This window comes from Camelus dromedarius, chromosome 16 (genome assembly GCF_036321535.1).
Source record: "Camelus dromedarius isolate mCamDro1 chromosome 16, mCamDro1.pat, whole genome shotgun sequence".
Classification (NCBI taxonomy): domain Eukaryota; kingdom Metazoa; phylum Chordata; class Mammalia; order Artiodactyla; family Camelidae; genus Camelus; species Camelus dromedarius.
The window spans coordinates 55,890,402-55,917,920 of NC_087451.1; the positions used below are offsets into that span (position 1 = coordinate 55,890,402).

Here is a 27,519-nt window from a genome sequence, read left to right on the forward strand (position 1 = left end):
ATGGTAAACATTCAGAGATCTTACAATTGTTCCTCAAAATAAAGGATTTTGAATGTTTCAGTTCTCTCTAGTTGAGTGAACAATTTGCACATGTCCATTTAAAAATTGCACCCAGACCAAACAACTGAAATGCAAAGTGGCAGACTATCACTTTCCTTTAGACACCAAACTTGGCAGCCTTATTGTATCAATTTACCTTGAGATCAATAGGATCTTCTAGGTCTTTATTTTTTGTTTGAACCTTTAAACACTTATTAGATCATACATCCTCCAGTTTGAACGCAGCCAGTTGGTTTTTGGAGGTGTATTTACAAGTTGTCACATTTGGACTCTTGTTTAACCAGTTGAGATCTTTTTGGATCCTGGATATCTCTCTTAAGACATTCAGAATGCCTTTTAGTTTCATATTGTCTATAAATTGGATAGGCATCAGGATCCTTAACCATATGATTTATAAAAATATTACACAGCACAGAATGCTGTGCTATGCCATAGTGACCTTTATCTGGTGTATATTAATGTGCACTCCTGTAGATGCACTAATAGCTCACGCTTCTTGCGTATTCACGCTTCTTGTGTGTTCTAACTATGGCCCACATAAAAAATACTGATTTTTTTCATTGTTGAAAAATGTCTTGCCAAAATCAGAGCACGCCTTCATCTACCGTCTGGCAACCGTTAACAAGAAGGAAATCACGTCAGGATACTGAAGCAACGCCGGTTCCTGTGATTACCTTTTTAAATCGGTTCTAAAATGTTGGTAAGACTGCCATCATACCAGTCTGCACTTTGGGAGAGGTGATGGCTGGGGTGAGAAGCCACATGAAGAGGGAAGAGGAAATGAGAATACAGGGAAAACACTGTAGTGTTGCAACACTAAATCCTCGGGCTTCCCTACAGACAGCTGGTTTCTCCTCTGCCCTTTAGCTTAAGATGGGCTGGTGTGACAAACCTGATGCAGGACAACGGCTTCAAAGGTTTACCTGGATTGGCGGTTTTACCAAGCAAACGAATGCGGTAAAACGATATGCTTCAAACGTAGGTAGAAACGAGAAATGGAAAAAGAAAACCGTGAAACAGCTCCAGTGCCGCGGTGAAGCTGTAACAGGTCAACGCTATCCACTTGGAGAGCCCAAGATGGCCGGACGACGAGCCGCAGCAGTTGCCCTAGTGAAGCTCCCCTCGCCCCCGGCCCTACCCAGGGGAAGTCAGGGGCCGCGCCACGCCTCCTCACGTCACCGGTTTACGCAATCCCGCCCGCCCGTCAACGTCCCGCAGGCCGCCGGCCTGGCCGCCAACCCCGCCCCCTATAAAAGCGGGCGACAAGCGCCGCAAGTGAAGCATGCTGGGACTAGCTCTCGGCTCCCGGCAGCCCCTGCGATGGGCGCGGTACGTCAGGAACTGGCCCGCCGCGGCCGTTTTCCGTAAGATGGCGGACCGGCGGCGGCAGCGCGCTTCGCAGGACACCGAGGACGAAGAATCTGGTGCTTCCGGCTCGGACAGCGGCGGTTCCCAGGCCCGGGGCGGCGGGAGCTTCAGCGGTAGCGCTGGAGGCGGTGGCAGCGGCTCTCTGCCGTCCCAGCGCGGAGGCCGAGCTGGGGCCCTTCATCTGCGGCGGGTGGAGAGCGGGGGGGTCAAGAGCGCTGAGGAGTCGGAGTGTGTGAGTGCGCGCGGGCGGGGCGGGGCGGGGCGGGCCGGGCCGGGGGGCGGGGCGTAGGCGAGGATGCCAAGCTGGGAGTCGATGGTAGATGCTGGGGGTGATGTGTTCCAGAAAAGGAGAGCTATCCCAGTGCGGTTTGCATCTGGAGCCCCTAGGGAAGAGCTGGGGTTGGGGATTTCTGAGGGAGGGCGGAGCTGCTGCGCATGGAAAGCGGATGTTTATTCAGAAATTGGGGTGGGAGGTGAAGAGACAGGATCTCCCTCGGTTGCCACCTTAAAGATACACCTTTCCTTGGCTCCCTTTCCAACCATTTTGTGTTCATTCTTGAGCTGTCTACCCTCTGCAAATCACAGAACTAATCCATGTCTTCTCTTTTCCTTCAGGAGAGTGAAGATGGTATCGAGGGCGATGGTGAGTAGCGTCATGACAGTTTTTTGTCCATAAACTCAGGTCACTTATTTCCAGCAATTGACATCCTCTCAGACTGTTAAGGATTTAGGGGAGGGTGCCACAGAGTGGCTCTTTGTAGCATAGTGCTTAAGAGCATGCGCTTTCAATCTGTTTTCCATGTGTATATGGGGACTATAATTTTATCTACCTCATAGGTTAATGTCAGAATTAAATGAGAGTTTTAGCTTGACCCACCACAAGCAGTCAGGAGATGTAATTATAATTTCTGTTGCTTTTTTTTTTTTTCTCACATGTTTCTGTTTTCTTTCAGCTGTTCTCTCGGATTATGAAAGTGCAGAAGACTCAGAAGTGAGTGATAGGTTCTTTTTTCTATGATATAGGTTGCAAAGTGTATTTTAAAATCTGTACACACCTGTGATTCAAAAGTACCATGACCTACTTGTAACTCTTGTGCAGTCTTTGTTTATGCTTCTGAAAACTTATTATAAAAGGAAGGTCTTGTTAAGTTATAACAAGGGAAGCATTGTATAAGCCTCTTCAGGGCATGTGTGTTACACTGTTATTAGTAGTTTTTCACCCTGTCTGAAGAAAATAAGGTTCTAAATAATAGAATGAGAACATCCTGAAGCTCTTCACAGGATGTTTGATAGGCCACTTTATGATGCCTGGGTAGTGAAGCCAGCCAGTTGGATATTTTTTCTGAGTTTATCTGAAGACCGCAAAAGAGTAGGATTCTGAGTGTTTGTGTCAGAAACATCCCTCAGTTTATAGAGGTTATCTGTCTTTAGCAGAAAGTTTCCCTAAGCCAAAATTTGTGAGCTTGCTTGTTTTGATTGGATAAACTACTAGAGATGCTATCAGAATGGCTCTTTGTTTCCTTGGGTTGTTGAATAGAGCCCTGAGTTCTGCATTTTGGTCATGGAGTTATATACAGGAGGATCTGGGTTGTGGATCAAAGGTTCATTATATAAGTTTTTAGAGAACTGTTTTACTACATATTAGACTTTCCATTAAGCCCTGGAGGGGAATTAGTAAGGAAGTCAGACAAACATTGAGGCAATCATAGGGCTTAGGGACGGACAACTGCTAGGGAATAGGGTTAAGTAGGGTGTTAATGGCTGGGTACTAAATCCATCTTAGTCAGGGAAGAATAAATTGGAGTTAACCAGGGAAAGCATGTTCTAGGCAGAGGGAACAACAGCTGCAAAAGCCCAGGGGAGACAGGAGAGATGATTGAATATTTGGAAATTTGAAAGTAGTTTGGTGTGACTGGAACATTGTTGGGACAGGATGGATACCAGAAATAAAGGCAAATTAGTGAGCAGGGACCAGGCCAGAGAATGCAGGGGCTTACTTGTTCCCAGTGCCAGGAGTTGTACTGGAGTAAAAGACAGATATGGTTCTGCCTTCATGGAATTTACATTCCAGATCAGAGGGGGAAAATATAGACAGTTAAGTAGGTAATTATAATAATGTTTGGTAAGTGTCATGGTATTGGAAGCATAGGGTGCTTTAGGAGCACATAACAGGGGAAGCTAACTGGGTTTAGAGTCTTTGGAAATGCTTGGAGGGTCGAATGTTCAAATAGAGACCTGAAGGATGAGTAGGAATTAGTCAGAGTTTTCTAAGCAGAGGGAACAGTCTGGGAAGAAAAACTGGAAGGGATGTACTGCATTGTTAGTTGGAGGATATGAAAAGTCTAGTATGACTAGTGGTAAGTGATGAATCTCAGTCCAAATCTTAAAGTACTTTATAAGCCAGGTTAAAAAGTATTTGGATTTTATTATAAGGAAGTAAAAAAGTGTAACAGGGTTTTAAACAAGAATGTGATACAGGTTAGGCTTAAATTTTAAAGCAGTGTTTGTCAGATCCAAGCAACACCTACATCAACAAATCCTACTGAAACAGGATCTTGCAGAGGGAGGGAAAACGCAGACATTTATATGTTGACAAGATCCCACATGATGCTTATACACAGTAATATTTGAGAATTTTTATCATTTTTATAACAGTTACTTCGTGTGCAATGGGGAGAATTGATCTGATGGAAGCAACATTAGAGACAGAAAAACTAGTTAAAGCTATTGGGGAAGTCTAGGAAGTGGCGTGGAGTGGTGGCAGTGAAAATAGAAGTGGACAGTGCTGAAAATTGTTTAGGCTATGGAATTGACAGAATGTGGTGATGAGATGGTTTATTTTCTCTGAAGTCAGTGGTAAAGTTATCTACAAAGAGTATAAGGGAGGTAAGAGGTTTTGGAGTGAGGAATGTTTGCAGCAGTCACTGGAGAATGGAAACATTAGGAAGACTGTCAGGCAGTATGGAGTGTTCAGTGGGATTTGGTGACTGAATTTATAGCAGTTTCCCATACAGTATATAAATGAGTTTGGATGTTACCCTAATAGCAAGGAAGGAAAGGCTATTGGAGACTTGAGTGTAGAGGATGAACGGTGGATAAGGCAAGACTGAAGACAGAGCTGTTAAGAGGTTGTTAGGATAGTCCAAGGAACATGGTGGTGCCCTGAAGAAGGGACATACCTGGCAGAGGGACTGGCAAGACATAGACAGATTTAAGAGATATTTAGGTGATACTAACAGAACTTCTTAATTGACTGAAAGTGGAGCCTGAATTAAAAAGGAGTCAAAGGGATGCCTAGGTTGCTGAATGGTGTTATTCACTAAGAAAGGGACCACAGGAGGAGGAGATTTCAGAAAGGACAGTGTTAGGTTGTTTTGGATGATTTGAGATTGAGGAACATGTGGGACTTTGAAGTGGCAGTATCTAGTATGTATTGTATGAAATTTAAGAGAGGGGTGTAGTTCTGCTTTGTCAACTGTGGTAGTCATCAGCCAAATGTGGCGATTTAAACTAATTAAACTTAAAAATTCAATTCCTCAGTTGCAGTAGCCACGTTTTAAGTACTGAGTAGCCACATGGGTGTAGATAAAAACATTTCCATCATCCCAGAAAGTCCTATTGAACAGCACTGGTCTAGATTGGAGAAGACTTGATATCTTGCCTTTCATAGTAATCTGTTACTTGCTTGCATTACTTCTTGGTTACTAACTGTATTTACCTAGACATTTAGTCTTGCCTATTACTTAAAATTTGATCTATATGTTAGTCCACAGGTTAGTTTTTCATCCCTCTCTTTTCTTTACAGTATGTCTTTTTGAAAAGATTTTGAAGGTTGCTCGCTAATGGTTCAACTCAGCATGCTCTCTCTGTCCTTTGTATTTCTTGTGAATTGTCTTTCCATGGATCTGGAAGATACCAGTGTGAGCCAAAGCTTTTGTCTTGCACAAAACTGAATGATGATCACCTAATTCTCTTTCTTTCTCTCTTTTTTTTTAGTGGAGGTACTGGGGATTTGAACCCAGGACCTCATGCATGCTAAGCAGGCGCTCTATCACTGAGCTATTACCCTCCGCCCACCTGATTTTCTTTCCCTTACAAGTCCTTGCTATTTTTGTCTAGATATTCCTAGTATATATGTTTTTTAAGGCCCAATAATTCTATTAGAATTTGTCTTAGAGTTCATCATTCTAGGTCAGTGCTCACAGGTATGAGATGTGCCATACAGTGTGTTGTGAAACTTCTGTCCAAATATTCTTTTCCTGTCTTCGGTACTTCACCCTTTCTCTCTAATCCTTTTTATCTGTTTGTTCACTTCCTTTTGATCTTTAAATATTTTCTTCTTTTTCACTTTTTATTTCTCATAAGGCATTATTGTGTTTCTTATTCACTCTTGTGTTCCTTCTAGTTTTAGACTTTGTATTTGAAATGATTTTTTAAACATTTCTAATGCCTTCCTCAGTTCTTTCATTTCATTTTTGAATTTTTCTAATTCTGAATGATGTTCTTCCATGCCTTATGTAATATTCTTACTATCTTTTTTACTTATTTTGAAATAGAAGTTATAATTTTGATATGATACACACATGTCTTTCTGGCATGCTTTCATTATAGGAATGCTTTTCTACTTTTTTTTCTCATAGTAAGTTTGTATGGGGTTTGGCCTCTATATTTTTCTTTTGTTGATTTTTATGTAAAATTACTTTTCCTGATTTTCAAAGGTAGTATGGCTCAGAGTAGCTTTTTCATAAAAGAGCTCCCTCTTCTGTTGTTGCCCTGTAGTAGTGTTAAAAAATGTGGTAACTTACTTTCTGAGATTTCTTTTTTTTTTTTTTTACTTTCTGAGATTTCTTGCTTTTGTTCCCTTCTCTAACTTGGTTTGGACCTTCTCTTTTCCTTCATTTCTTTTGTCCCTCTTCTGCTCAACTTGATTCTGTTCTCAACAGGTTTATCTTCAGTATGGGACCCTGTTCTTAAAAGGAACCTTGGCAGCCAGATTGGTTTCAGGATTTCAGAGAGGTTAGACTGCTGTAGCCCTTTCAGACCTTTTCACTGCAGGACCCTTTTAAGCTCACATGTTGTAGAGAGTAAAGCCCCTTCTGATTTCAGCTGTTGTGTTCAGTTTTGCGTTCTATTGAATACTGTTGACTAGTTCAGGGTTCTCCTACTTTCATGTCCGTTGACTCCTCTCTGCTTTCTCCAGCACTGATACCAATCTGATGGAGATCTTGTGGCTATTGATATTTTGTTCGTACGTGTTTATATTTTGAGGCCTGGGGGATACCTTGTAACCTAGTTTTGTTGTGAATGTTGTCCAGAGGGCTTTGATTTTGCTGTCAGAAGCTCCCATTTCATGTATATATTTGAAAAGATCAAAAACTATGCTGCTGCCGTTTTCCCAGAACCCTCCAAGAAAATGTTTTAAACAAATTTGACTATGGAGGGGAGGCTAGAGAGAGGATAGCTGGAAAGAAGTCTATGAGGTCAAGAGAAGGTTTGGAATTATTTTTTAAAGTTGGAGACTCAAGTATGGCTAAAAATTGAAGAAATGAGTAGAAAAGGAAAGAAAAGGGAGAGAGAGGTAATAAGTGTACTGGTGTCCTTGACTGAGTATGTGAGAAGAAATAGGAACCAGACAAGGAAAACATCTTCATTAGAATTATAGAGAGGTGGGAAGGAAAGGTGTATGAGGAGGAAGCTAGTATTCCATTCTTTGTTTTGTTTTCCTTGTGAAATAGAAGGAAGGACATCAAGAATGGTTGTTGGTGGCGGGACAGTGCAGGAGTTCTGAGACTAAAGATAGTTTGAGTAGTTGAGATTGGAGGTGACACTGATGTGTGAAGTTGTATGATTTTTTTTTTTAACTCCCTGTAGTGATAATCAGTAGTCTCATTGTAGGCCTAGAAAAAGCAGACCTTTTGGTTAATCTAGTCTTGGGCCCATGGGAGTAGGGGGCTTGAGGGAGTTGCTAGTAGTGATTGAAATGAGTGGGCCATAGAGTCTAGGGAGAGAGGGAAGTGAGTGTGGAAAAGGACTGATTGGTAGGGAGAATGTGGAAAGGTCAAGGGAGTGGATGTCTTAAGAAGTTGGAGATGAGAAGGTAAGGGAATAACTGGGGAAATCAGGAATAACAGGCAGGATTATTTTTAAAAACAGCTTTATTGAGATATAATTTATGTGCCATTCAATTTACCCATTTATTTATTTATTAATACTTAAAAAAAATGGGGGGGTAATTAGGTTTATTTCTTCTTCTTTTTCTTTTTTTAATGGAAGTACCTGGTTTTAAACCCAGGTTTAAGTGCTAAGCACTGCATTCTACCACTGAGCTATACCCACCTCCACAACTTACCCATTTAAGGTAAACAATTCTGTTGTTTTTAGTATATACAAATATGTGTGACTATTGCCACAGTCAATTTCAGAACATTTTCGTCACCTCAGAATGAAATCCTGCAGCCTTTAGTTGTTATCCACCCTCTGCAGTTCCCATCCTCATTCCCTCCAGCCTTAAGCAGCCACAAATCTTTCTGTTCTAGAGATTTCTCCATTCTGGCCATCTGTATGAACGGAATCATATATATGATAACATAATGTAATATGACTGGCTTCTTTCACTTAGCATAATGTTTCCAAGGTTTTCATCCAAGCTGTAGCTTGCATCAGTACTTCATTCCTTGTTATGGCTGAATGATACTGCATTGTATGATTATACCACATTTTATTTATCCATTCGTCCAACAATGAACATTGGGTTTCTATTTTTTTGTTACTGTGAATAATGCTGCTGTAAACCCTAGTGTACAAGTTTTTGTGTGGATGTATGTTTTCATTTCTTTTGGGTATGTATGTAGGAATTGTGTAGGAGTTGTGAGTCATATGGTAACTCTGTTTAATCGTTTGAGGAATTGCCAAACTGTTTTCCAAAGCAGCTGCACCATTTTACATTCTCAGCGGTAATGTATGGGGATACCAGTTTCTCCGCATACTCAACAACACTTACTATTGTCTTGATTTTTTTATTGTAGCCATCCTAATCAGTGTGAAATGATACCTCATTTTGATTTGTATTTTTCTAATGACTAATGAATAATCTTGAGCATTTTTCTTGTGCTTATTGGCTGTTTGTGTATCTTCCTAGGAGAAGTGGCTATTCAGATACCTTGTCTGTTTTTTTATTGGATTGTCTTTTTATTATTGAGCTGTAAGAGTTCTTTATATATTCTAGATGTAAGTTTCTTACCAGAGACATGATTTGCAAATATTTTTTCCCATTCTTTGGGTAGTCTTTTCACTTTCGTGATCATGTAAAGTTTCAATTTTGATAAAGTCCAGTATATCTGTTTCTTCTTTTGTTGCTTGTGTGTTTGGTGTCATATCTAAGAAGCTTTTGCTGAATTTATGCCAAATCAAAAGTCATGTTTTCTTCTAAGAGTTTCATAGTTCTTATATTTTAGGTCTTTGGTCCATTTTGAGTTAATTTTTGTGTAAGGGGTAACATAAGAGTCTAACTTCATTCTTTTGCATGTGGCAGTTTTGATCAAAGTCTGGGGCATTTAAATTTAAGATTTTTTTAAAGTGGATCAGGTTTACTTTAACAAAATGTATAGCAGTTCCAGGTGAGACTGGTCTGGATTGTGTATGTGGAAGTGGATGACTGAAGTGGAGGTGAAGACTGTGAACTCACTGCCAAAGTCTTTAAGTCAGTGACAGGGTGGGGCCCAGGCAGAGGCACAGAGGTACAGGTTTCCCCCTTGAGTGTCCCTGTGAGACCTTTCGTAAGCTGAAATGGCGTAAAGCAAAGAAGCAATGACCTTAGGACACATCTTGCTAAGGGATGCACAAAATAAATTGAGATAAAGCACAGATGCTCACAGTCATGGTTCAGAGCTGTGGCACCTTAACGGTGAGAGGCTGAGTGTAGCTCCCAGGGAAGGAGCTTGGCTGTGCCGCTCTCTGCTTGGGGTGCGGAGCTACCTGGATGACAGCTCACTGCAAAACAAACATTGAGTGCTATTTTCACTTTTGCCTTTTTTCTTACAACAAAAATTCTCTTAAAATTTCTTTCAGTTTATGAAAACAGGTACTAATGTAGGTCTTTCATAAAAGTGAACTTTCAAAAAGCAGGGGATACCTGTATAGCTAGGTGATAGAAGCCTCAGAGGAGCAGGAGTTTAAAATGTGGTGGCAGAGTTAGAGACACTGAGAATGAGGAAGATACAAATTTTACCTCCTACTCTGCAGTATGTGGGGAGTGGGAAAATGAGCTAAAGCCTCTGCATGAGAATTCTGCCAGGAGCGCAGTTGCTTCAGAGGAGAGCTAGGCTTTAGAGTTGGGAAAAGTGTTCACTGAATGAGAGAGTCAGCACTAGGAGAGTTTGTCCCTGAAAAAGGGTTTTGATGTCAGCCCATAGCCAAAGGGGCTTGACCCTAGGTTAGCACCTTGGCTTCAGTGAGACCAGACTTTGACTCTGATTTGGAGTCTCCTCAGCACTGTGCTATTTGTATCTTTCTGTCCTGCCCTGGAAACAAAATTAGATTCTCATTTGGAATAAAAGAGTTGCCTCATTTGACATTCCACCACAGACTAGAGAGGATAGAGCATAAAACAAAGTTGTCATTAATCGTGCTGATACTATTTTAAGATGTTTGAATTCAGTCAGTGGAGGGGGTAGGGGGAGTAATGAATTAAGGTCACTTATACACCAAGCAAGATTCTTGCAATTTCTGCTACAAAACCTGTAGGGAACATAGGACCAAGGAAAGAACTAAATGATTAACACCCACCTATCCCCGACTCAAGAGGAGAGAAAACTTACTGTGATTGATGGAAAATGGGAAGAATCAAGGGTACTTGGTTGTTAAAAAGCTGTAGGTAAAGGCTTGGTTCTCATAGTGTGGGCATGGTCAGGCAATCCTCCTCAGTTCTGTGGGTTTTATAACAGTATCACCTTTCTAGGAATCCTAACCCAAAACACTTACAGGCTGAAATATCCTGATGCTGAGTAGGAAATTAAGGGGAAGGGGAATTATTAATTGCCTTGTTTGGATCAATCAGGCAGACTCAACCCTATTTCAAAAAAAAGGTCAGAAACTTAGAGCTTGAGGGCTTGCTTCATCAGGAATCTCACAGTGAGTCTCTTTGACCAGATTCCTGAGGCCTTCCTGGGTCTGGAGTTAGGAGACGGTCTGGTTCAGGTTGAGGGTCAGACCCAATAGGAGAATAAGAGACCAATGTACACGTACCTACCAGGTGGCAGAGGTATACTGGTACTGTGACATGTTAACCCAGTAGTGGGGACTAGACCACCCTACCCTCCCTTGAACTCATTACTTTGTGTCCTTACAGGTCTCTAAATGTACTTCCCTAGTCTATAGCTCTGCCTCCTTAGGTCCCAGCCTTTGGAGGACAAGCATATGAGAGTAACTTTAGTCTAATGCCAGTCCCCTTAACATGAGCCTTAGCTGCTCCTTTTCCCTGCCTAGAACTAGCCACACCGCTATTGCCTAACCCTTTTTTATTTTTTAATTGAAGTGTAGTTGATTTCTGCCCAGTCTTTTCTAGTGGCCCCTATTTAGAGGATGGCCTAAGGATCCTTCTTTTTTTGGGGAGACCCAACACTGTATGTTGGGATTATCCAGTCTTTTTTTTTTTTTCCAAAATTTTTCATTATTGCTTTATTTTGAAATAATTACAGATTCACAGTAAGTTTAAAAAGAAGTACAAAGAGGTCCTGTGTACTCTTCACCGAGTTTCCCCCAATCATCCAATCTTTTTAAAATTGAAATATAGTTGATTGGATTATCTAATCTTGATTTGGTAAGACAGGCAAGAAGGTGGAGAGGAGAGAGCACTTGGGCTTTAATTTTTTTCATTTTTAAGGTGTGATGGTTGTACAAGTTTTTCTAAAGTTTTCCAAGTCAAAATTTTATGATTGTCATTCTGAACAGAGTTGTGGGCTAAGGGACTCATGCTGCAGAAAATTAGTATTCATATCATAGACATCAAAATGTAAGCCACTATTTTCCAACTTGAGGGTAATAGTGCTTCAAGAAATCATGGAGTGAGTTATAAGGATTTGCAAATTCACTAGCTCTACTCTCATTATCTATAGACTAAATCTACACCTCCCACCTTTATGTACCACTATTTTTGAATATGTATTAATGAATAATGTGAATGTATTTTAAAGTATTATTGAATGTCTAGCAGTTGTTTGTCATTACATGTTTTCTCAGTCAGTGGATACTATACTGAGCTATAGTCTCATGGGGATCCATGAAAATTTTAAATCCTAAAAGGGAGTTCACATAGTTTAAAAGGGTGAGAATGTCTGCTCTAGGCCATTTTGAAATGAGAGTATTCACAACTTGAGTTAGAGTGTAGTTATTAGGCCCTGCATGTTTAAGAGACAATTCATTGAGAGAGAGAGAAAAATTATTGACGAAGATAAAGCTCCTTCTGTATACTAGACACTTAAAGGCCTCCCATCCATATCCCCTGGGCTCCTTCCCTAGAGGCTGCCACTGTGTTTTTCTCCCCCTTCCAGTTTTATTGAGATATAATTGACATGCAGCACTGTATAAGTTTAAGGTGTACAGCATGATGATTTGACTTAACATCATGAAATGATCATCATGATAAGTTTAGTGAAAGAGGCTGCCGTTGTTAACAGTTCCTTGCATATCTTCCTGGAAAACCCACAGGGATCTATTATAGCACATGTATGTATGTATATATATTTTTAAATGTGCTTTTTATTATTTTAACAATGCTTCTGTTCTGTAGAAACTTCAGTAAGAATGTTGATACATTTACTTTTTTTTTTTGCCATCATTTAACATTTTTTATTGATTTATAATCGTTTTACAATGTTGTGTCAAATTCCAGTGTTCAGCACAATTTTTCAGTTATTCATGGACATATACACACTCATTGTCACATTTTTTTCTCTGTGAGTTATCATAACATTTTGTGTATATTTTCCTGTGCTATATAGTGTAGTCTATTCTACAATTTTGAAATCCCAGTCTATCCCTTCCCACCCTCCACCCCCCTGGTAACCACAAGTCTGTATTCTCTGTCTGTGAGTCTATTTCTGTCCTTTATTTACGCTTTGTTTTTGTTTGTTTGTTTTTGTTTTTGTTTTTTAGATTCCACATATGAGCGATCTCATATGGTATTTTTCTTTCTCTTTCTGGCTTACTTCACTTAGAATGACATTCTCCAGGAGCATCCATGTTGCTGCAAATGGCATTATGTTGTCGGTTTTTATGGCTGAGTAGTATTCCATTGTATAAATATACCACCTCTTCTTTATCCAGTCACCTGTTGATGGACATTTAGGCTGTTTCCATGTTTTGGCTATTGTAAATAGTGCTGCTATGAACATTGGGGTGCAGGTGTCATCCTGAAGTAGATTTCCTTCTGGATACAAGCCCAGGAGTGGGATTCCTGGGTCATATGGTAAGTCTATTCCTAGTCTTTTGAGGAATCTCCACACTGTTTTCCATAGTGGCTGCACCAAACTGCATTCCCACCAGCAGTGTAGGAGGGTTCCCCTTTCTCCACAGCCTCTCCAGCATTTGTCATTTGTGGATTTTTGAATGACGGCCATTCTGACTGGTGTGAGGTGATACCTCATTGTAGTTTTGATTTGCATTTCTCTGATAATTAGTGATATTGAGCATTTTTTCATGTGCTTTTTGATCATTTGTATGTCTTCCTTGGAGAATTGCTTGTTTAGGTCTTCTGCCCATTTTTGGATTGGGTTGTTTATTTTTTTCTTATTGAGTCGTATGAGCTGCTTATATATTCTGGAGATCAAGCCTTTGTCGGTTTCACTTGCAAAAATTTTCTCCCATTCCGTAGGTTTTCTTCTTGTTTTATTTCTGGTTTCCTTTTCTGTGCAGAAGCTTGTAAGTTTCATTAGGTCCCATTTGTTTATTCTTGCTTTTATTTCTTCTAGGAGAAAATTTTTTAAATGTATGTCAGATAATGTTTTGCCTATGTTTTCCTCTAGGAAGTTTATTGTATCTTGTCTTATGTTTAAGTCTTTAATCCATTTTGAGTTGATTTTTGTATATGGTGTAAGGGAGTGTTCTAGCTTCATTGTTTTACATGCTGCTGTCCAGTTTTCCCAACACCATTTGCTGAAGAGACTGTCTTTATTCCAATGTATATTCTTGCCTCCTTTGTCAAAGATGAGTTGACCAAAAGTTTGTGGGTTCATTTCTGGGCTCTCTATTCTGTTCCATTGGTCTATATGTCTGTTTTGGTACCAATACCATGCTGTCTTGATGACTGTAGCTCTATAGTATTGTCTGAAGTCTGGGAGAGTTATTCTTCCAGCCTCTTTCTTTCTCTTCAGTAATGCTTTGGCAATTCTAGGTCTTTGATGGTTCCATATGAATTTTATTATGATTTTTTCTAGTTCTGTGAAATATGTCCTGAGTAATTGGATAGGGATTGCATTAAATCTGTAGATTGCCTTGGGCAGTGTGACCATTTTAACAATATTGATTCTTCCAATCCAAGAGCATGGAATATCTTTCCATTTTTTAAAGTCTTCTTTAATTTCCTTCATCAATGGTTTATAGTTTTCTGTGTATAATTCTTTCACCTCCTTGGTTAGATTTATTCCCAGATATTTTATTACTTTGGGTGCTATTTTAAAGGGGATTGTTTCTTTACTTTCTTCTTCTGTTGATTTATCGTTAGTGTAAAGAAATGCAACTGATTTTTGAACGTTAATTTTGTAACCTGCTACCTTGCTGAATTCTTCAATCAGCTCTAGTAGCTTTTGTGTGGACCTTTTAGGGTTTTCTATATATAGTAACATGTCATCAGCATATAATGACACTTTTACCTCTTCTTTTCCAATTTGGATCCCTTTTACTTCTTTCTCTTGCCTGACTGCTGTGGCTAGGACTTCCAGGACTATGTTGAATAGGAGTGGTGATAGTGGGCATCCTTGTCTTGTCCCAGATTTTAGTGGGAAGCTTTTGAGTTTTTCACTGTTGAGTACTATGCTGGCTGTAGGTTTGTCATATATAGCTTTTATTATGTTGAGATATGTTCCCTCTATACCCACTTTGGCGAGAGTTTTTATCATAAATGGGTGTTGAATTTTATCAAATGCTTTTTCTGCATCGATTGAGATGATCATGTGGTTTTTGTCCTTTCTCTTGTTGATGTGATGTATTACACTGATTGATTTGCGTATGTTGAACCAGCCTTGTGTCCCTGGGATGAACCCCACTTGGTCATGATGTATAATCTTTTTTATGTGTTGTTGGATTCTATTTGCTAAAATTTTAGTGAGGATTTTGGCGTCTATGTTCATCAGTGATATTGGCCTATAATTCTCTTTTTTTGTAGTGTCTTTGCCTGGTTTTGGTATCAGGGTGATGGTGGCTTCATAGAATGAGTTTGGGAGTATTCCCTCCTTTTCAATCGTCTGGAAGAGTTTGAGAAGGACTGGTATGAGTTCTTCTTTGTATGTTTGGTAGAATTCCCCGGTGAAGCCGTCCGGTTCTGGACTTTTATTTGTAGGGAGGTTTTTAATTGCTATTTCTATTTCCTTTCTAGTGATCGGATTGTTCAAGTGTTCAGATTCTTCTTGATTCAGTTTTGGTGGACAGTACGTTTCCAGAAACTTGTCCATCTCCTCTAGGTTATCCAGTTTGGTTCCATATAGTTTTTCATAATATTCTCATATGATATTCTGTATTTCTATTTTGTTTGTTGTAATTTCTCCATTTTCCTTTCTTATTTTGCTAATTTGTGCTCTCTCTTTTTTCTTCTTTGTGAGTTTGGCCAGAGGTTTGTCGATTTTATTTACTTTTTCAAAAAACCAGCTTTTGGTTTGGTTGATTTTTTCTATGGTCTTGTTAATCTCTATTGTATTTAATTCCTCTCTGATCTTTATTATTTCCTTCCTTCTGCTGCTTTTTGGGGCTTTTTGTTCTTCTTTTTCTAATTCATTCAGGTGGTGGGTTAAATTGTTTATTTGAGATTGTTCTTCTTTTTTGAGGAAGGCCTGTATCGCTATAAACTTCGCTCTTAGCACTGCCTTTGCTGTGTCCCATAGGTTTTGAGTGGTTGTGCTTTCATTATCATTTGTCTCAAGGTATTTTTTAATTTCAGCTTTGATTTCCTCATTGATCCATTGTTTTTTCAATAACATATTGTTTAATCTCCATGCTTTCCTTTTTTTCTCTTTTGTTTCTCTGTTGTTGATTTCCAGTTTCATGGCATTGTGGTCAGTAAAGATGCTTGAGATAATTTCTATCTTCTTAAAATTGTTGAGGTTTCTTTTGTGCCCAAGTACATGATCGATCCTGGAAAATGTTCCATGTGCACTTGAAAAGAATGTATATCCTATTTTTTGGGGGTGTAATGCTCTGAAAATATCCACCAAATCTAGTTTTTCTATTGTAGTATTTAATTTCTCTGTTGCCTTGTTTATTTTCTGTCTGGAAGATCTGTCTAGTGATGTTAATGCAGTGCTAAAATCTCCAACTATGATTGTATTCCCATCAATATCCCCCTTTATCTCTGTTAGTAATTCTTGTATGTACTTAGGTGCTCCTATATTGGGTGCATATATATTAACGAGTGTAATATCCTCATCTTGTATCACTCCTTTAATCATTATAAAATGTCCTTCTTTATCTTTCTTTATGGCCTTTGTTTTAAAGTCTATTTTGTCTGATATCAGTACTGCAACACCTGCTTTTTTGGCTTTTCCATTTGCATGGAGTATCCTTTTCCATCCTTTCACTCTCAATCTATATGTGTCCTTCTCCCTAAAGTGGGTCTCTTGTATGCAGCATATTGAAGCTTCTTGCTTTATTATCCAGTCTGCCACTCTGTGTCTTTTGACTGGAGCATTTAGTCCATTAACATTTACAGTAATTAATGATAGATGTGTGTTTATTGCCGTTTTGAACTTATCTTTGCAGTTGAATTGGTATATCCTCTTTGTTCCTTTCTTCTTCCTTTTGTGGCTTGGTAATTTTCCTTTGTATTATCATGGATTTTATTTAATTTTTGTGACTCCTTTGTAAATTTTTGGCTTGTGGTTACCCTTTTTTGTAAATCTATCAACCCATTACTATAACTGTTTTTATTAAACTGATAGTAACATGATCTCAAACCCATCCTACTGTTAAAAAAATTTTAAAAAGAAAGAAAAAAATATTCTATATTTCCCTGCCTCCCTCTCCCACTCTCAGTGATTTGTATGTCTTCTTTTATAATTTCATGTTTACTTTATTTGTAATTCATGAGTTATCACCTTTCCAGTTGTGTGTTTCTCATTTCTGTAGCATCCTGCTACTTTTCTATTTAGAATAGCCCTTTCAATATTTCTTTTAGCATGGGTTTAGTGTTGCTAAACTCCTGCAGCTTTTTTTTTGTCTGTGAAACTCTTTATTTCTCCTTCTATCCTCAAGGATAGCCTTGCTGGATAAAGGATCCTAGGCTGCATCTTTTTTTCATTCAGGGCTTTGAATATATCTTGCCACTCCCTTCTGGCCTGTAGTGTTTGTGTAGAGAAATCAGCTGAGAGCCTTATGGGGGTTCCCTTGTAACTTACTCTTTGCTTTTCTCTTGCTGCCTTTAGAATCATTTCTTTATCCTTGACTCTGGCCATCTTGATTATGATATGTCTTGGTGTGGGTCTATTTGAGTTCTTCCTGTTTGGGACCCTCTGAGCTTCCTGTACTTGGATATCTGATTCCTTCTTTAAGTTTGGGAAGTTTTCAGTCATGATTTCTTCAAAAACCTTTTCAATCCCCTTTGATCTTTCTTCTCCTTCTGGGACCCCTATTATGCGAAGATTGGGACGCTTTATATTATCCCATAGGTCCCTTATGCTATTTTCATTATTTTTTATTTGCTTCTCTTGTAGTTCTTCTGAATGGGTGCTTTCTATTGCCCTGTCTTCTAGATCACTAATTCGTTCCTCTGCATTATCTAGTCGGCTTTGCACAGCTATTAGATCATTCCTCATCTCTGTCAATGAGTTTACCCATTCTACTTGGCTCTTCTTTATAGCTTCAATTTCATTTTTGACATATTTTATATCTCTAAACACTATCTCTTTTAATTCCTTCAGCAATTCGATCACTCCTTTTTTGAAATCTTGATCTAGTAGGCTATCGATGTCTATTTCTTTGATCTTTCTTTCAGGGGATTTCTCTTGTTCTTTTAATTGGGAAAGGTTTTTCTGCTTCTTCATCTTGCTCATACCTCTTTGGCACTGTGGTTTATGGAGTATCAGTTGTTTATTTTGGTCCTTAAGGATTTTATCTATCTGATGCCTATTTAGGAATAGAACTTAGGAAAAAAAGAAAAAAAAATGAGAGAGAAAGAATTTTAAAAGAAGGGAGAAAGAGGGTTTGAAAACAGTGTATAATGAATAATAGAAGAGTGAGTTGAAGCAGAGTATTAATCGGGTTGAGACGTCCTTTTGAAACCTTTACAAAAAAAGGGGGGGGGAGATGAATAGATGTATTTGAAACCTGTGTCTAATCAATAGCAGGACATCAAAACCCAAGAGAAATAGAAATGAATTAAGAAGTAAAGATTAAGAGAGTAATAGAAAATAGAACAGGTAAAAACAGATTAAAAAAAAAAGGGGGGGGGGGTTGTCGGTGTTCTCCTGGAGTCTGTGTGCTTTTAATGTGAAGTCTTTCTGTCTTCGTCCTGTTTTGGAAGCTCAGCTTGCTGTTTTCAGAGGCCCTCCGTTGGCGCCCTCTTCTTTTCTGCTCCCAGCACCTGTCGGCAAGCAGATCGCGCCTCCTCCTAACACTGGGTCAGGTGCAGGTCTCTGCTGTGGGCGGGTGGGTCGCTGCCCCTCCGGATGCCGCAGTCAGATGTTGCAGACTGGCCGGGTAGGAGGGCGGGTCGTGCCCCCTCCCAGCACCTCGGTCAGGGGCTGTGTTCCTGCCCCGAAGGCGGAAGGCGGGGGGCCGCTCTCGCTCTACCTGCGCCGCAGCCGGTAGCTCCGCTGCTCTGTGCGGCTGCGCGCTCCGCCCTGGTCGGCGCTCCGCCCTGGTTGGCGCTCCGCGGGTGGGCTCGGGGAAGACCGAGGGACAGCCCTGTCCCTGCTCCGAGCCAAAACCCAGCTCCTTGTTTGTCTTTGTGGAGCAAGTTCTCTGAGGGACCAGGATGGAAGGATCCTATCTGCCCCGGGCTGCAGGCCAGTCTCAGGCTGGCCTTTGAGGCTGCTAAGCCCTTCGGTGCGGATGCAGGTTTCGCCCCCGCCCCCGCCTGAGTGCTCAGCGCGGAGGATATGGCGGCTGTGCCTGAGCCCCGCCTCTCTTCCCCCGAAAACTTTCCGCGGGTTTTCAGAGATGGGGGTGTGCACCCTTCCCCCGAGAGCACATCAACCTTGCTGTTTTATGGAGGGCCCAGGTTGTTCTGCCCTGTGCACCCACAGCCACGGCGCGCAGCCCCTTGCGTTCCCCGGGGCTGCCTCCGTGCAGGCCACTTCCGTCCTCCGCCCGGCTTGTGCAGCCTGGCCCTGCCCGCGGCTGCCGGCCCGCGTCTCAGGCTGGGTGTCGGGGGGACGCTCTGTGCCCGTTTAACTTAGTTCTGTTAGTCAAGGGCTGCTCTGTACAGATCCGAGCCTCGGAGGCTCCCCCTCAGTCCCGCTGGCCTCTCAGTTGGAGAGGGGAGACCCAGCGAGCGAGCGCCAGTCCTCCTTTGCCGCTCCCTCCCCGCGGGACCCGTCCTGCACTGCTTTGCCTTTTGTTCTTTCTTTTTTCCTTTTCTCCTACCAGATTTTTGGCGTCTTTATCTTTTGAAGAGGGCGATGTTCTGTCGGAGTTCCACAGGTGCTCTGGTTGGCTGAGTGGGTCTGTAGTTGTGGGTCTTGGTGTATCTGTGGGAGAGGGTGACCTGCGAGCGTCCTTCTACTCCGCCATCTTCTCCTGATACATTTACTTTTAATTCTTACATTGTAGTAAAATTTGTTAGATGTTTTCCTAAAGAATGGAAAATTTAAAAATGCACTGTTCAGATCTTACCTCCATGGCTGACAGGGAAACTTTTTTCAGGGTGATGAAGGGGAGTACAGTGAAGAGGAAAACTCCAAAGTGGAGCTGAAATCAGAAGCCAATGATGCTGCTAATTCTTCAGCAAAAGAAGAGAAGGGAGAAGAAAAGCCTGACAGCAAAGGCACTGTGACTGGAGAGAGGCAAAGTGGGGATGGACAGGTTAGTACCCACCAGAGGCCTCCATTTGGGTTCTGGAATAGAGGCTCTTAACCTTGGAGTAAATAAGGAGCCCTTTTTCTGTCCAACAGGAAAGCACAGAGCCTGTGGAGAACAAAGTCGATAAAAAGGGCCCTAAGCATTTGGATGATGATGAAGATCGGAAGAACCCAGCATACATACCCCGGAAAGGGCTCTTTTTTGAGCATGATCTTCGAGGGCAGACTCAGGAGGAGGAAGTCAGGTAACAGCCACTTGCTACTGCTATGCAGTATGTTAGTTACGTTAGTATGTATTTAGTGCTTTCGCTGTGCCAGGCACTTTGCTAAATGCTTCACCTGTATTGTCTCATTTACCATTCACAACATTTTAAGGTAAATATTATGATTATCCCTCTTGTACAAACGAGCAGAGTAAGACTTAGCACATTTAGTAATTCTTAGTGGAGGAGCTGGGATCCAGACCCACACTTCCACTGCCTTCCTAAGTACTCTGAGGCTCAAGGCCTCTGGGGATATGAAATACTTTCACAGGTGGCCTTAGAGGAGAGAAGTGTTTCCAGAGTGCCAAGTAGTTTGAAGTGAAGTCTTTCCTCATTTTTGTTCCTGTTAAATTTGAGCCCACGGGCCCTAGGGTGCTGTGATGCCCTCTTGCTTTTGGAAGGCCCGTTTTGTATAACCTGTCTAGGAAGATGGAGAGACTACCTGCGTTCCTGCTGTTTCCCTGCCCAGCCCTGTTTATTTCATGAACATCTTTATTTGGCAGAGTCTGCCAACCTAAGACACTTTTCCCTGGTTTTAACCAGACCCAAGGGACGTCAGCGAAAGCTATGGAAGGATGAGGGTCGCTGGGAGCATGACAAGTTTCGGGAAGATGAGCAGGCTCCCAAGTCCCGCCAGGAGCTCATTGCTCTTTATGGCTATGACATCCGCTCAGCTCACAATCCTGATGACATCAAACCCCGAAGAATCCGGAAACCCAGGTGAGGAAATTTGGGAGCCTACACTGTTGGTATTTGCAGGAAAAAAAACTCTGCTTTTTAAAATGCCATTCTAGCTCATAATTGAATGGATGAGGAATATTGGAAGTTTCTGTGACCCTCAGTTTGTATCTCTAGTGGCGCTACTTGTTATTTCTCCATTCTCCATTTGTTCAGGTTTGGAAGTCCTCCACAGAGAGATCCAAACTGGATTGGTGAGCGGCCAAATAAGTCCCATCGCCACCAGGGTCCTGGGGGCACCCTACCACCAAGGACATTTATCAACAGGAATGCTGCAGGTACTGGCCGCATGTCTGTTCCCAGGAATTACTCTCGATCTGGGGGCTTCAAGGAAGGTCGTGCTGGTTTTAGATCTGTGGAAGCTGGTGGACAGCATGCCTGCCGGTCTGGTGAGACTGTTAAACATGAGACTAGTTACCGGTCCCGGCGCCTGGAGCAGACTCCTGTCAGGGATCCATCTCCAGAAGCAGATGCTCAAGTGCTTGGCAGTCCTGAGAAGGAAGAGGCAGCTCCGGAGATAGCAAATCCTACTCCTGACGCTGCACCACCGGCCCCTGACAGGCCTATTGAGAAGAAATCCTACTCCCGGGCAAGAAGAACCAGAATCAAAGCTGGAGATGCAGTCAAGGTTGCAGAGGAGGTGCCTCCTCCACCTGAAGGGCTGACCTCAGCACCTCCAGTCCCAGAAACTACCCCTCCTCCACCTGCTAAGACTGGGAACTGGGAGGCCCCGGTGGATTCTACTACAGGTGGACTTGAACAAGATGTGGCACAACTAAATATAGCAGAACAGAATTGGAGCCCAGGGCAGCCTTCATTCCTGCAGTCACGTGAGCTTCGGGGTAGGTACCTTAGGGTTAGTGACTAGCTTTATTCTCTTTGCATCATTGGATTTAGGGGCATGGGACTTAAGTCTCAGGGTTGTGGTGTCTGATGATATCTTTATTTTCATTAACTACAAGAAACAGGTGGATTCATAGATATATTCATCCAAAGATTCTAGAGCCATTTTATCTATTATGCAAGACTACCCCACTACTTTGCTTACTATTAACTGGTCAGTCATCAATATTGAGCTCCTGAGTGCAGAATCCTTTACCACTCTCTGTGGAAAAAGTAGAAGAAAGCAGTGTTCTTATTATTTGAGCTAATGGTTAAATGTTTGAAGGCAAAAGCTGCATTTGAATTTGGATGAGTATCTTCTAATCTCTTTTAAAGGAAAGCCTCTCAAATTTCCTCAATCTTCTAGAGCCAAGATGCCCAGTAGAACTTTCTGTAATGATGGTGCTTTTGAATACTTGTAATGTGGACAGAGTGACTGAGAAACTGAACTTTTAATTAATTGAAATTTAAATAGCCACATGTGGCTAGTGGGTATCATGTTGGACAGCACAGTGCTGGGGACTAGGACCTATCTCCCACCCTTCTTGCCCATTCATTTTTTCTTCTTCCAATCAGAGAGATCAAAGGACCTTTTCCTTAGTTTTTGACATCTAATTCGAACTTAAAGATTGGAATTCCTCATTTGGACTGGGAATTTCAGCATCCTTCTCTGGTGTGCATGATTTTTGAACACCAAAAACGAAGATAGTCTAAACTGGACCTGGAGTTGATCTTTGGATAGAGGAGTTCACTCTCCTGCCAGTGCCTTATCACTGGAAGATAGTCTCTAGAACATTCCTTTTTTGTCCTGAACGTTCCTTCAGCCAGAGGGGAATCTCTTCCCATACTTCCTAGCCCAGACCTCTGTGGCAGGAATGATCAGGTAGATTTAGAACATCCTCCCCTGTCCAGTTGTTGCTCCGAAACTTTAGGGCTGAGATTTTTCAATGTGTTTGATAATCTAATGTACTAATGATAACCTCCCAGGAATTCTGTACAGGGAAGTATTTAATGGGGAGGTTTTGAACTTGCAATTTTCTCACTGAAGTAATTTTTTTAATGTTCAAAGGCTTTATTGCTATATCAAGGTGGCAGGCAGTGGGGGTAAATTTCCAAATGCTAGTGTTGATAGGAAGCAGAGATAGTTTAAAAGGAATTTTGTTAGTTTAAAAGAAGAAAGCTATTCCCTGTGTTGGATTCTTCAGCCTGTCATTTTCTTGATGGTATCTTTAGTCCCATTCATATCTGTCTGCTCTGCAGCGGTGACTTTTTTGGTATATTTCAGGTATGCCCAACCACATGCACATGGGAGCAGGACCTCCACCTCAGTTTAACCGGATGGAAGAAATGGTACAGAAGGGGGAAAAGGGTAGATGTAGGGGGTTGCATGTCACAGCTTGCTCACTGTTTAAACTGAATCAGTTTTCCCATGTTTCCTATGTTTCTTTTAACTTGGGTCTTCAGAAATGTAGGGTACTATCTCGGTTTAGATCTTGATGCTTTTCATTGGTTTTTCAATTCATTTTGCACATTTTTTGAACACTGTCATTACCAAGTAAGTGCTTTGCAGTGCCTAAAGGAGGGTGGAACTTGATGAGAGTCAGCCCTTTGGAAGTCTTCTTGTTCAGACATCTTTCTTTATTTCAGGGTGTCCAGGGTGGGCGAGCCAAACGCTATTCATCTCAACGGCAAAGACCTGTGCCAGAGCCCCCTGCCCCTCCTGTACACATCAGTATCATGGAGGGACATTACTATGATCCATGTGAGTTTATTCTTATTTTGGGGTACCTTTCTTGGCAGGCGAAGTGAACTAAGAGACCAGCCTCCTGCCTCCTGAATTCCCCGTCTCACCTCTTACAGTGATTAACAAACATTCTCTGGTTGCTGTTTTCTTCACATGGAAAATTGAGAACATCTTTTCAAGGGTTTGGGAGACAAGAAGACTTGTCTGTGTGATGTGAAGAGTGAGGGTTTATGAGAGTCCCAATGTGATATCTTACAGTGCAGTTCCAGGGACCAATCTATACCCATGGTGACAGCCCTGCCCCACTGCCTCCTCAGGGCATGATTGTGCAGCCAGAAATGCACCTTCCCCACCCAGGTAAGCTTTGCACCTCTGCTTGTATGCTTCCAGTACATGAGGATGTGTGTTGGGAGCTTCACAAACCCCATCCTCCTGAGCTCTGCGCTGCTTGCTTATGAGGTTGGCCACTTTGGCTGCTTGGGCAACAAACTCCTCTTGGGTCCATCCTGAGGACTTCATCCTGAGCCTGTTTGTGCTGAGCAGTCCAGCCAGGCCATCCTGTGGAAATGGTATTATCTTCTGTTTCAATTTTGTTTTCTTCTCCCTGTCCAGGTTTACATCCCCACCAGACACCGGCGCCTCTGCCTAATCCAGGCCTCTATCCCCCACCAGTATCCATGTCTCCAGGACAGCCACCACCTCAGCAGTTGCTTGCTCCGACTTACTTTTCTGCTCCAGGCGTCATGAACTTTGGTAATCCCAGTTACCCTTATGCTCCAGGGGCACTGCCTCCTCCACCACCTCCTCATCTGTATCCTAACACGCAGGTGAGATGGCTAGTGAGATTTGCCTAGGTACACAACCTTTAAAAAATCAGACAGGAATGTAGTATAGGGAGAATCCTTAAGGAATTTGAGAAAACATTTCAATGCTGTTGATTTGCATGTGGTGCCAGGACGCCTCTTGGTGGTCAGGAGCTGGAAGTGCAGCTTATGTAATGCCCATCATGTGTTTATTCTCTTCTGTTTCTTTAATGGTGTTTCATTCAGGTATTTTGGTATGTCTTAGGTGGCCATGTCTACTGTTTGTTCAACTGCATAAAGGAGCTGTATTCTCCTTACCAGCCCTTCCCCGCCCTGTACTGTTTAATTCCCAACAGGTTGACACCATCTGGTATCTGGAGTGTCACCACTGAGCTCAGTCTCTTCCATTTGTCAGCTGATGGTAGGAATTAGAGAAAATTGGGCAGTACTTTGAAGAAGTGGGAAGCATGTTAGGACATATTAAGGCAGAAATGAGTGATCACTTTATTTTAAAGGAGGGCAGCTTAAAGATTTTAAAAATTAAAAATTTCCTATACTCTTACTTTGGTACCTGAATAATATTTCCTGTTCATCACAGTTTGGATGAATTAATTGCTTTTTTTTCCTTCTTGCTTTTTGGGGTCCCAGGCCCCATCACAGGTATATGGAGGAGTGACCTACTATAACCCCGCCCAGCAGCAGGTGCAGCCAAAGCCCTCCCCACCCCGGAGGACTCCCCAGCCAGTCACCATCAAGCCTCCACCACCTGAGGTATGAGAACTTCCCTTGTTTAGGGCACATCCTACGTAAGTGGACCTTCCTTCTCTTCGGATTATCCTCCTTTTCTGAGTGTGTTTCTATGGAAAGGGTTTTTTTCTTTCTTTCTTTCTTTCTTTTCTTTTCTTTTCTTTTCTTTTCTTTTCTTTTCTTTTCTTTTCTTTTCTTTCTTTCTTTCTTTTTTTCTTTTCTTTTCTCTTTTCTTTTCTTTTCTTTTCTTTTCTTTTCTTTTCTTTTCTTTTCTTTTTTCTTTTCTTTTTTCTTTTCTTTCTTTGTAATGACCTGATAATAAATTCCAACTTTATTATTTCAGGTTGTAAGCAGGGGTTCCAGTTAATATGAATTTCTGAATATTTAAAATCTAGCATCATATAAAAGTAAGTATACAAGTTATTATGACTCTTAGAACATTTTAAAACTAATATTCATGCTTACTTGCTTAACAAACAGTCACCTAATTAATGCTTTAAGTTGTAAGCATGGGATATCTCGGGGTTAGGGGTTGCTTAGAGGAATCCCAAAATTTGCCTGTTTCTTTGTTTTGTGAGTGGATAGAACAAGATTGAGTAGAAACCATTATTTAATTTGGCAACATTTCATTTGGGAAGCTGCAAGGAAAAAATGCAGGAGGGCATTCTTTATTAAGGAAAAGGGAAATCTAAATTTGAGGTGTTACAGCAGAGCCAGTTCTAAAGGTTATGGAGGGGAGAGACCATGGGGGGTTTGTTGTGTTGTTTTGTTTTAGGGATATTACTTTAAGATACGTTCTTTAGAAATGTAGCTTTTTGAAACTAAGTCGTAAATGCCCAAAAGGTCCACTAACACTTTGGTGGCTCTTCCCTTTTTTCCCACCCTTGTCAGGACAGCAGAGGTGAGAACCCAGAAGAGAAGAGAATACCACAGCTGTCACTACCAAGAGGGCTTCAAAGATCCAGGGTGGCTCCTGCCAGCAAGCAGCTGAGTGAGGGGGACCCCCACCTTCCTCTGAGGACAGGCTCTGTTGGAGAAAGGGAGAAACCAGTGGACTTCCTCCCATTTCCAGTGTTTACCTGAGTTGGCTGTGCTCAGAGGAGCAGAGATCTGGACAGTCTGGGCTCCCGGGTCTCCATCTAGGAGCCCACATCTTTCGCTCTTCTTCACTTCCTCCTGGGAACTTCAAGCGTCTTCTGCTCCCAGGGGAGCTCCTCCCTGTTTGTTTTGTTTTCTAAGATGTTTGTTTTTAAAGCCTGGCTTGCTATTGTTAAATTGATATCCTTTTAGTTTTCCTCTTTCTCTCTTTTTCTCTCTCTCTGCCTTTAAATGAAACAAGATCATTCTCTGGTTTGCTAGCTCCTCTGAGTTCTCTTTTGGTTCTTCCCTGCATCCCAAATAATTGAGAACTTACCAGCCAGTCTTCCCCCACTAAGTCTACAAAGAGCTGACCTTTCATTTTTGGTTGGCCTTTATTATTGTATACTTGGACTCTCTTAACTCTTCTAACCCTGTGGAAACATTGGTGTCTGCACAGTGTCCCATTGTGGAGAAAAGCTCAATGAATGCGGTAGGAGCCCTTCTTGACTGCATTTTTTAGGATTCTGAGCCTCCATCTGTCTCTGTACTCTGGTAGGCTTCAGTTCTGTACTGAAGGCAGAGTCTCAACAGTGGGGAGAGATGGCAAACCAGATGCTTTAGTGAGAAAGGGAGGGTGGAGTGAGAGCCTTTGCACCTCAGGGGTGTGTATTCACACAGTCCTCAGGGCTCAGTCTTTGAGGTAAGTGGCGTTTGAGGGCTCTGCTCTTCTTTCTATCCCATCTGCCACACCCCCTTTTCCAGTTGCTGTGGACCAATGCATCTCTCTAGAGGCAAACCCAGTAAGCGCTCTTCCCTGTCCTTTGCAATTGCTCTTCTCCATGTCTTTCTGGCTATAAGTGTTCTAGATGTTACTACCTTATTTTCCCTAAGTTTTACTTCTGTCCTTGCAAACAGAAGATACCACCCCTGGGCTTAAAGCCTAAGGAAGACAGTCACTTTCAGGGCAAGGGCTCCTCCCTCCTTTCCTCCCTGTCTGTGGCACTGAACCACTCCCCTGCTGCCTCTGCGGAAGAGATTCCTGTTACTGCAGCACTTGAATCTGCCAGGGGTGACTTGGCCACTGTCCCTGTCCTATAAAACCTGAGGGAGAAGGTGGCAGTTGTGTCTCTCCCCGAGTCATGTCACTAATCTGTTTCTTCTCTTCAGCAGCTGGCTTAACCACTCTGAGTCACAGGTGTGGGGTGGGGAAGGGAGAGAGGCACTCAAACTATAACCCCCCAAGGAGGAAATAACTAAGAGATTCTTCCAGGGGTAGCTGGTGGTTGTGCCTTTTGTGTAGGCTGTTCCCTTTGCCTTAAACCTGAAGATGTCTCCTCAAGCCAGTGGGCAGTGTGCCCAGATTCCCAGACCTTAAGACACTGTGACATTTGTCTCTGTTGGTCTGCTGTGTTGTGTTGCAAGAATTTCTCCATGTGTATTGTTGTTTGTTACTGTTTTAAAGGGTGCACCTATGTGATTGGCATTGTGATTTGGAGATAATAAAATTTAGACATGTAAACTTGGCTCCTTTGCCAGTGTTTTGCATGAGTCTTGATTGGGAGGAAGGGAAGAGGACTCCCCAGTTCCCTAGAGTCATAGTCACAATTCAAGCC

At 41.8% G+C, this 27,519-nt stretch overlaps 1 protein-coding gene across 1 annotated transcript; it reads left to right on the forward strand.

The window, feature by feature from the left end:
* The first annotated feature begins 1,358 nt into the window (after positions 1-1,358).
* On the forward strand, positions 1,359-27,429 carry CASC3 (CASC3 exon junction complex subunit). Its single transcript, XM_031468164.2, has 14 exons — positions 1,359-1,660; positions 2,044-2,071; positions 2,382-2,419; positions 19,495-19,653; positions 19,743-19,894; positions 20,456-20,632; positions 20,807-21,492; positions 22,818-22,882; positions 23,180-23,294; positions 23,535-23,633; positions 23,889-24,103; positions 24,728-24,850; positions 25,170-25,233; positions 25,718-27,429. The coding sequence occupies exons 1-13, from the start codon at positions 1,430-1,432 to the stop codon at positions 25,191-25,193; spliced, it is 2,112 nt and encodes a 703-aa protein (XP_031324024.1). The 5' UTR covers positions 1,359-1,429; the 3' UTR covers positions 25,194-25,233; positions 25,718-27,429.
* The last annotated feature ends 90 nt before the right edge of the window (positions 27,430-27,519 follow it).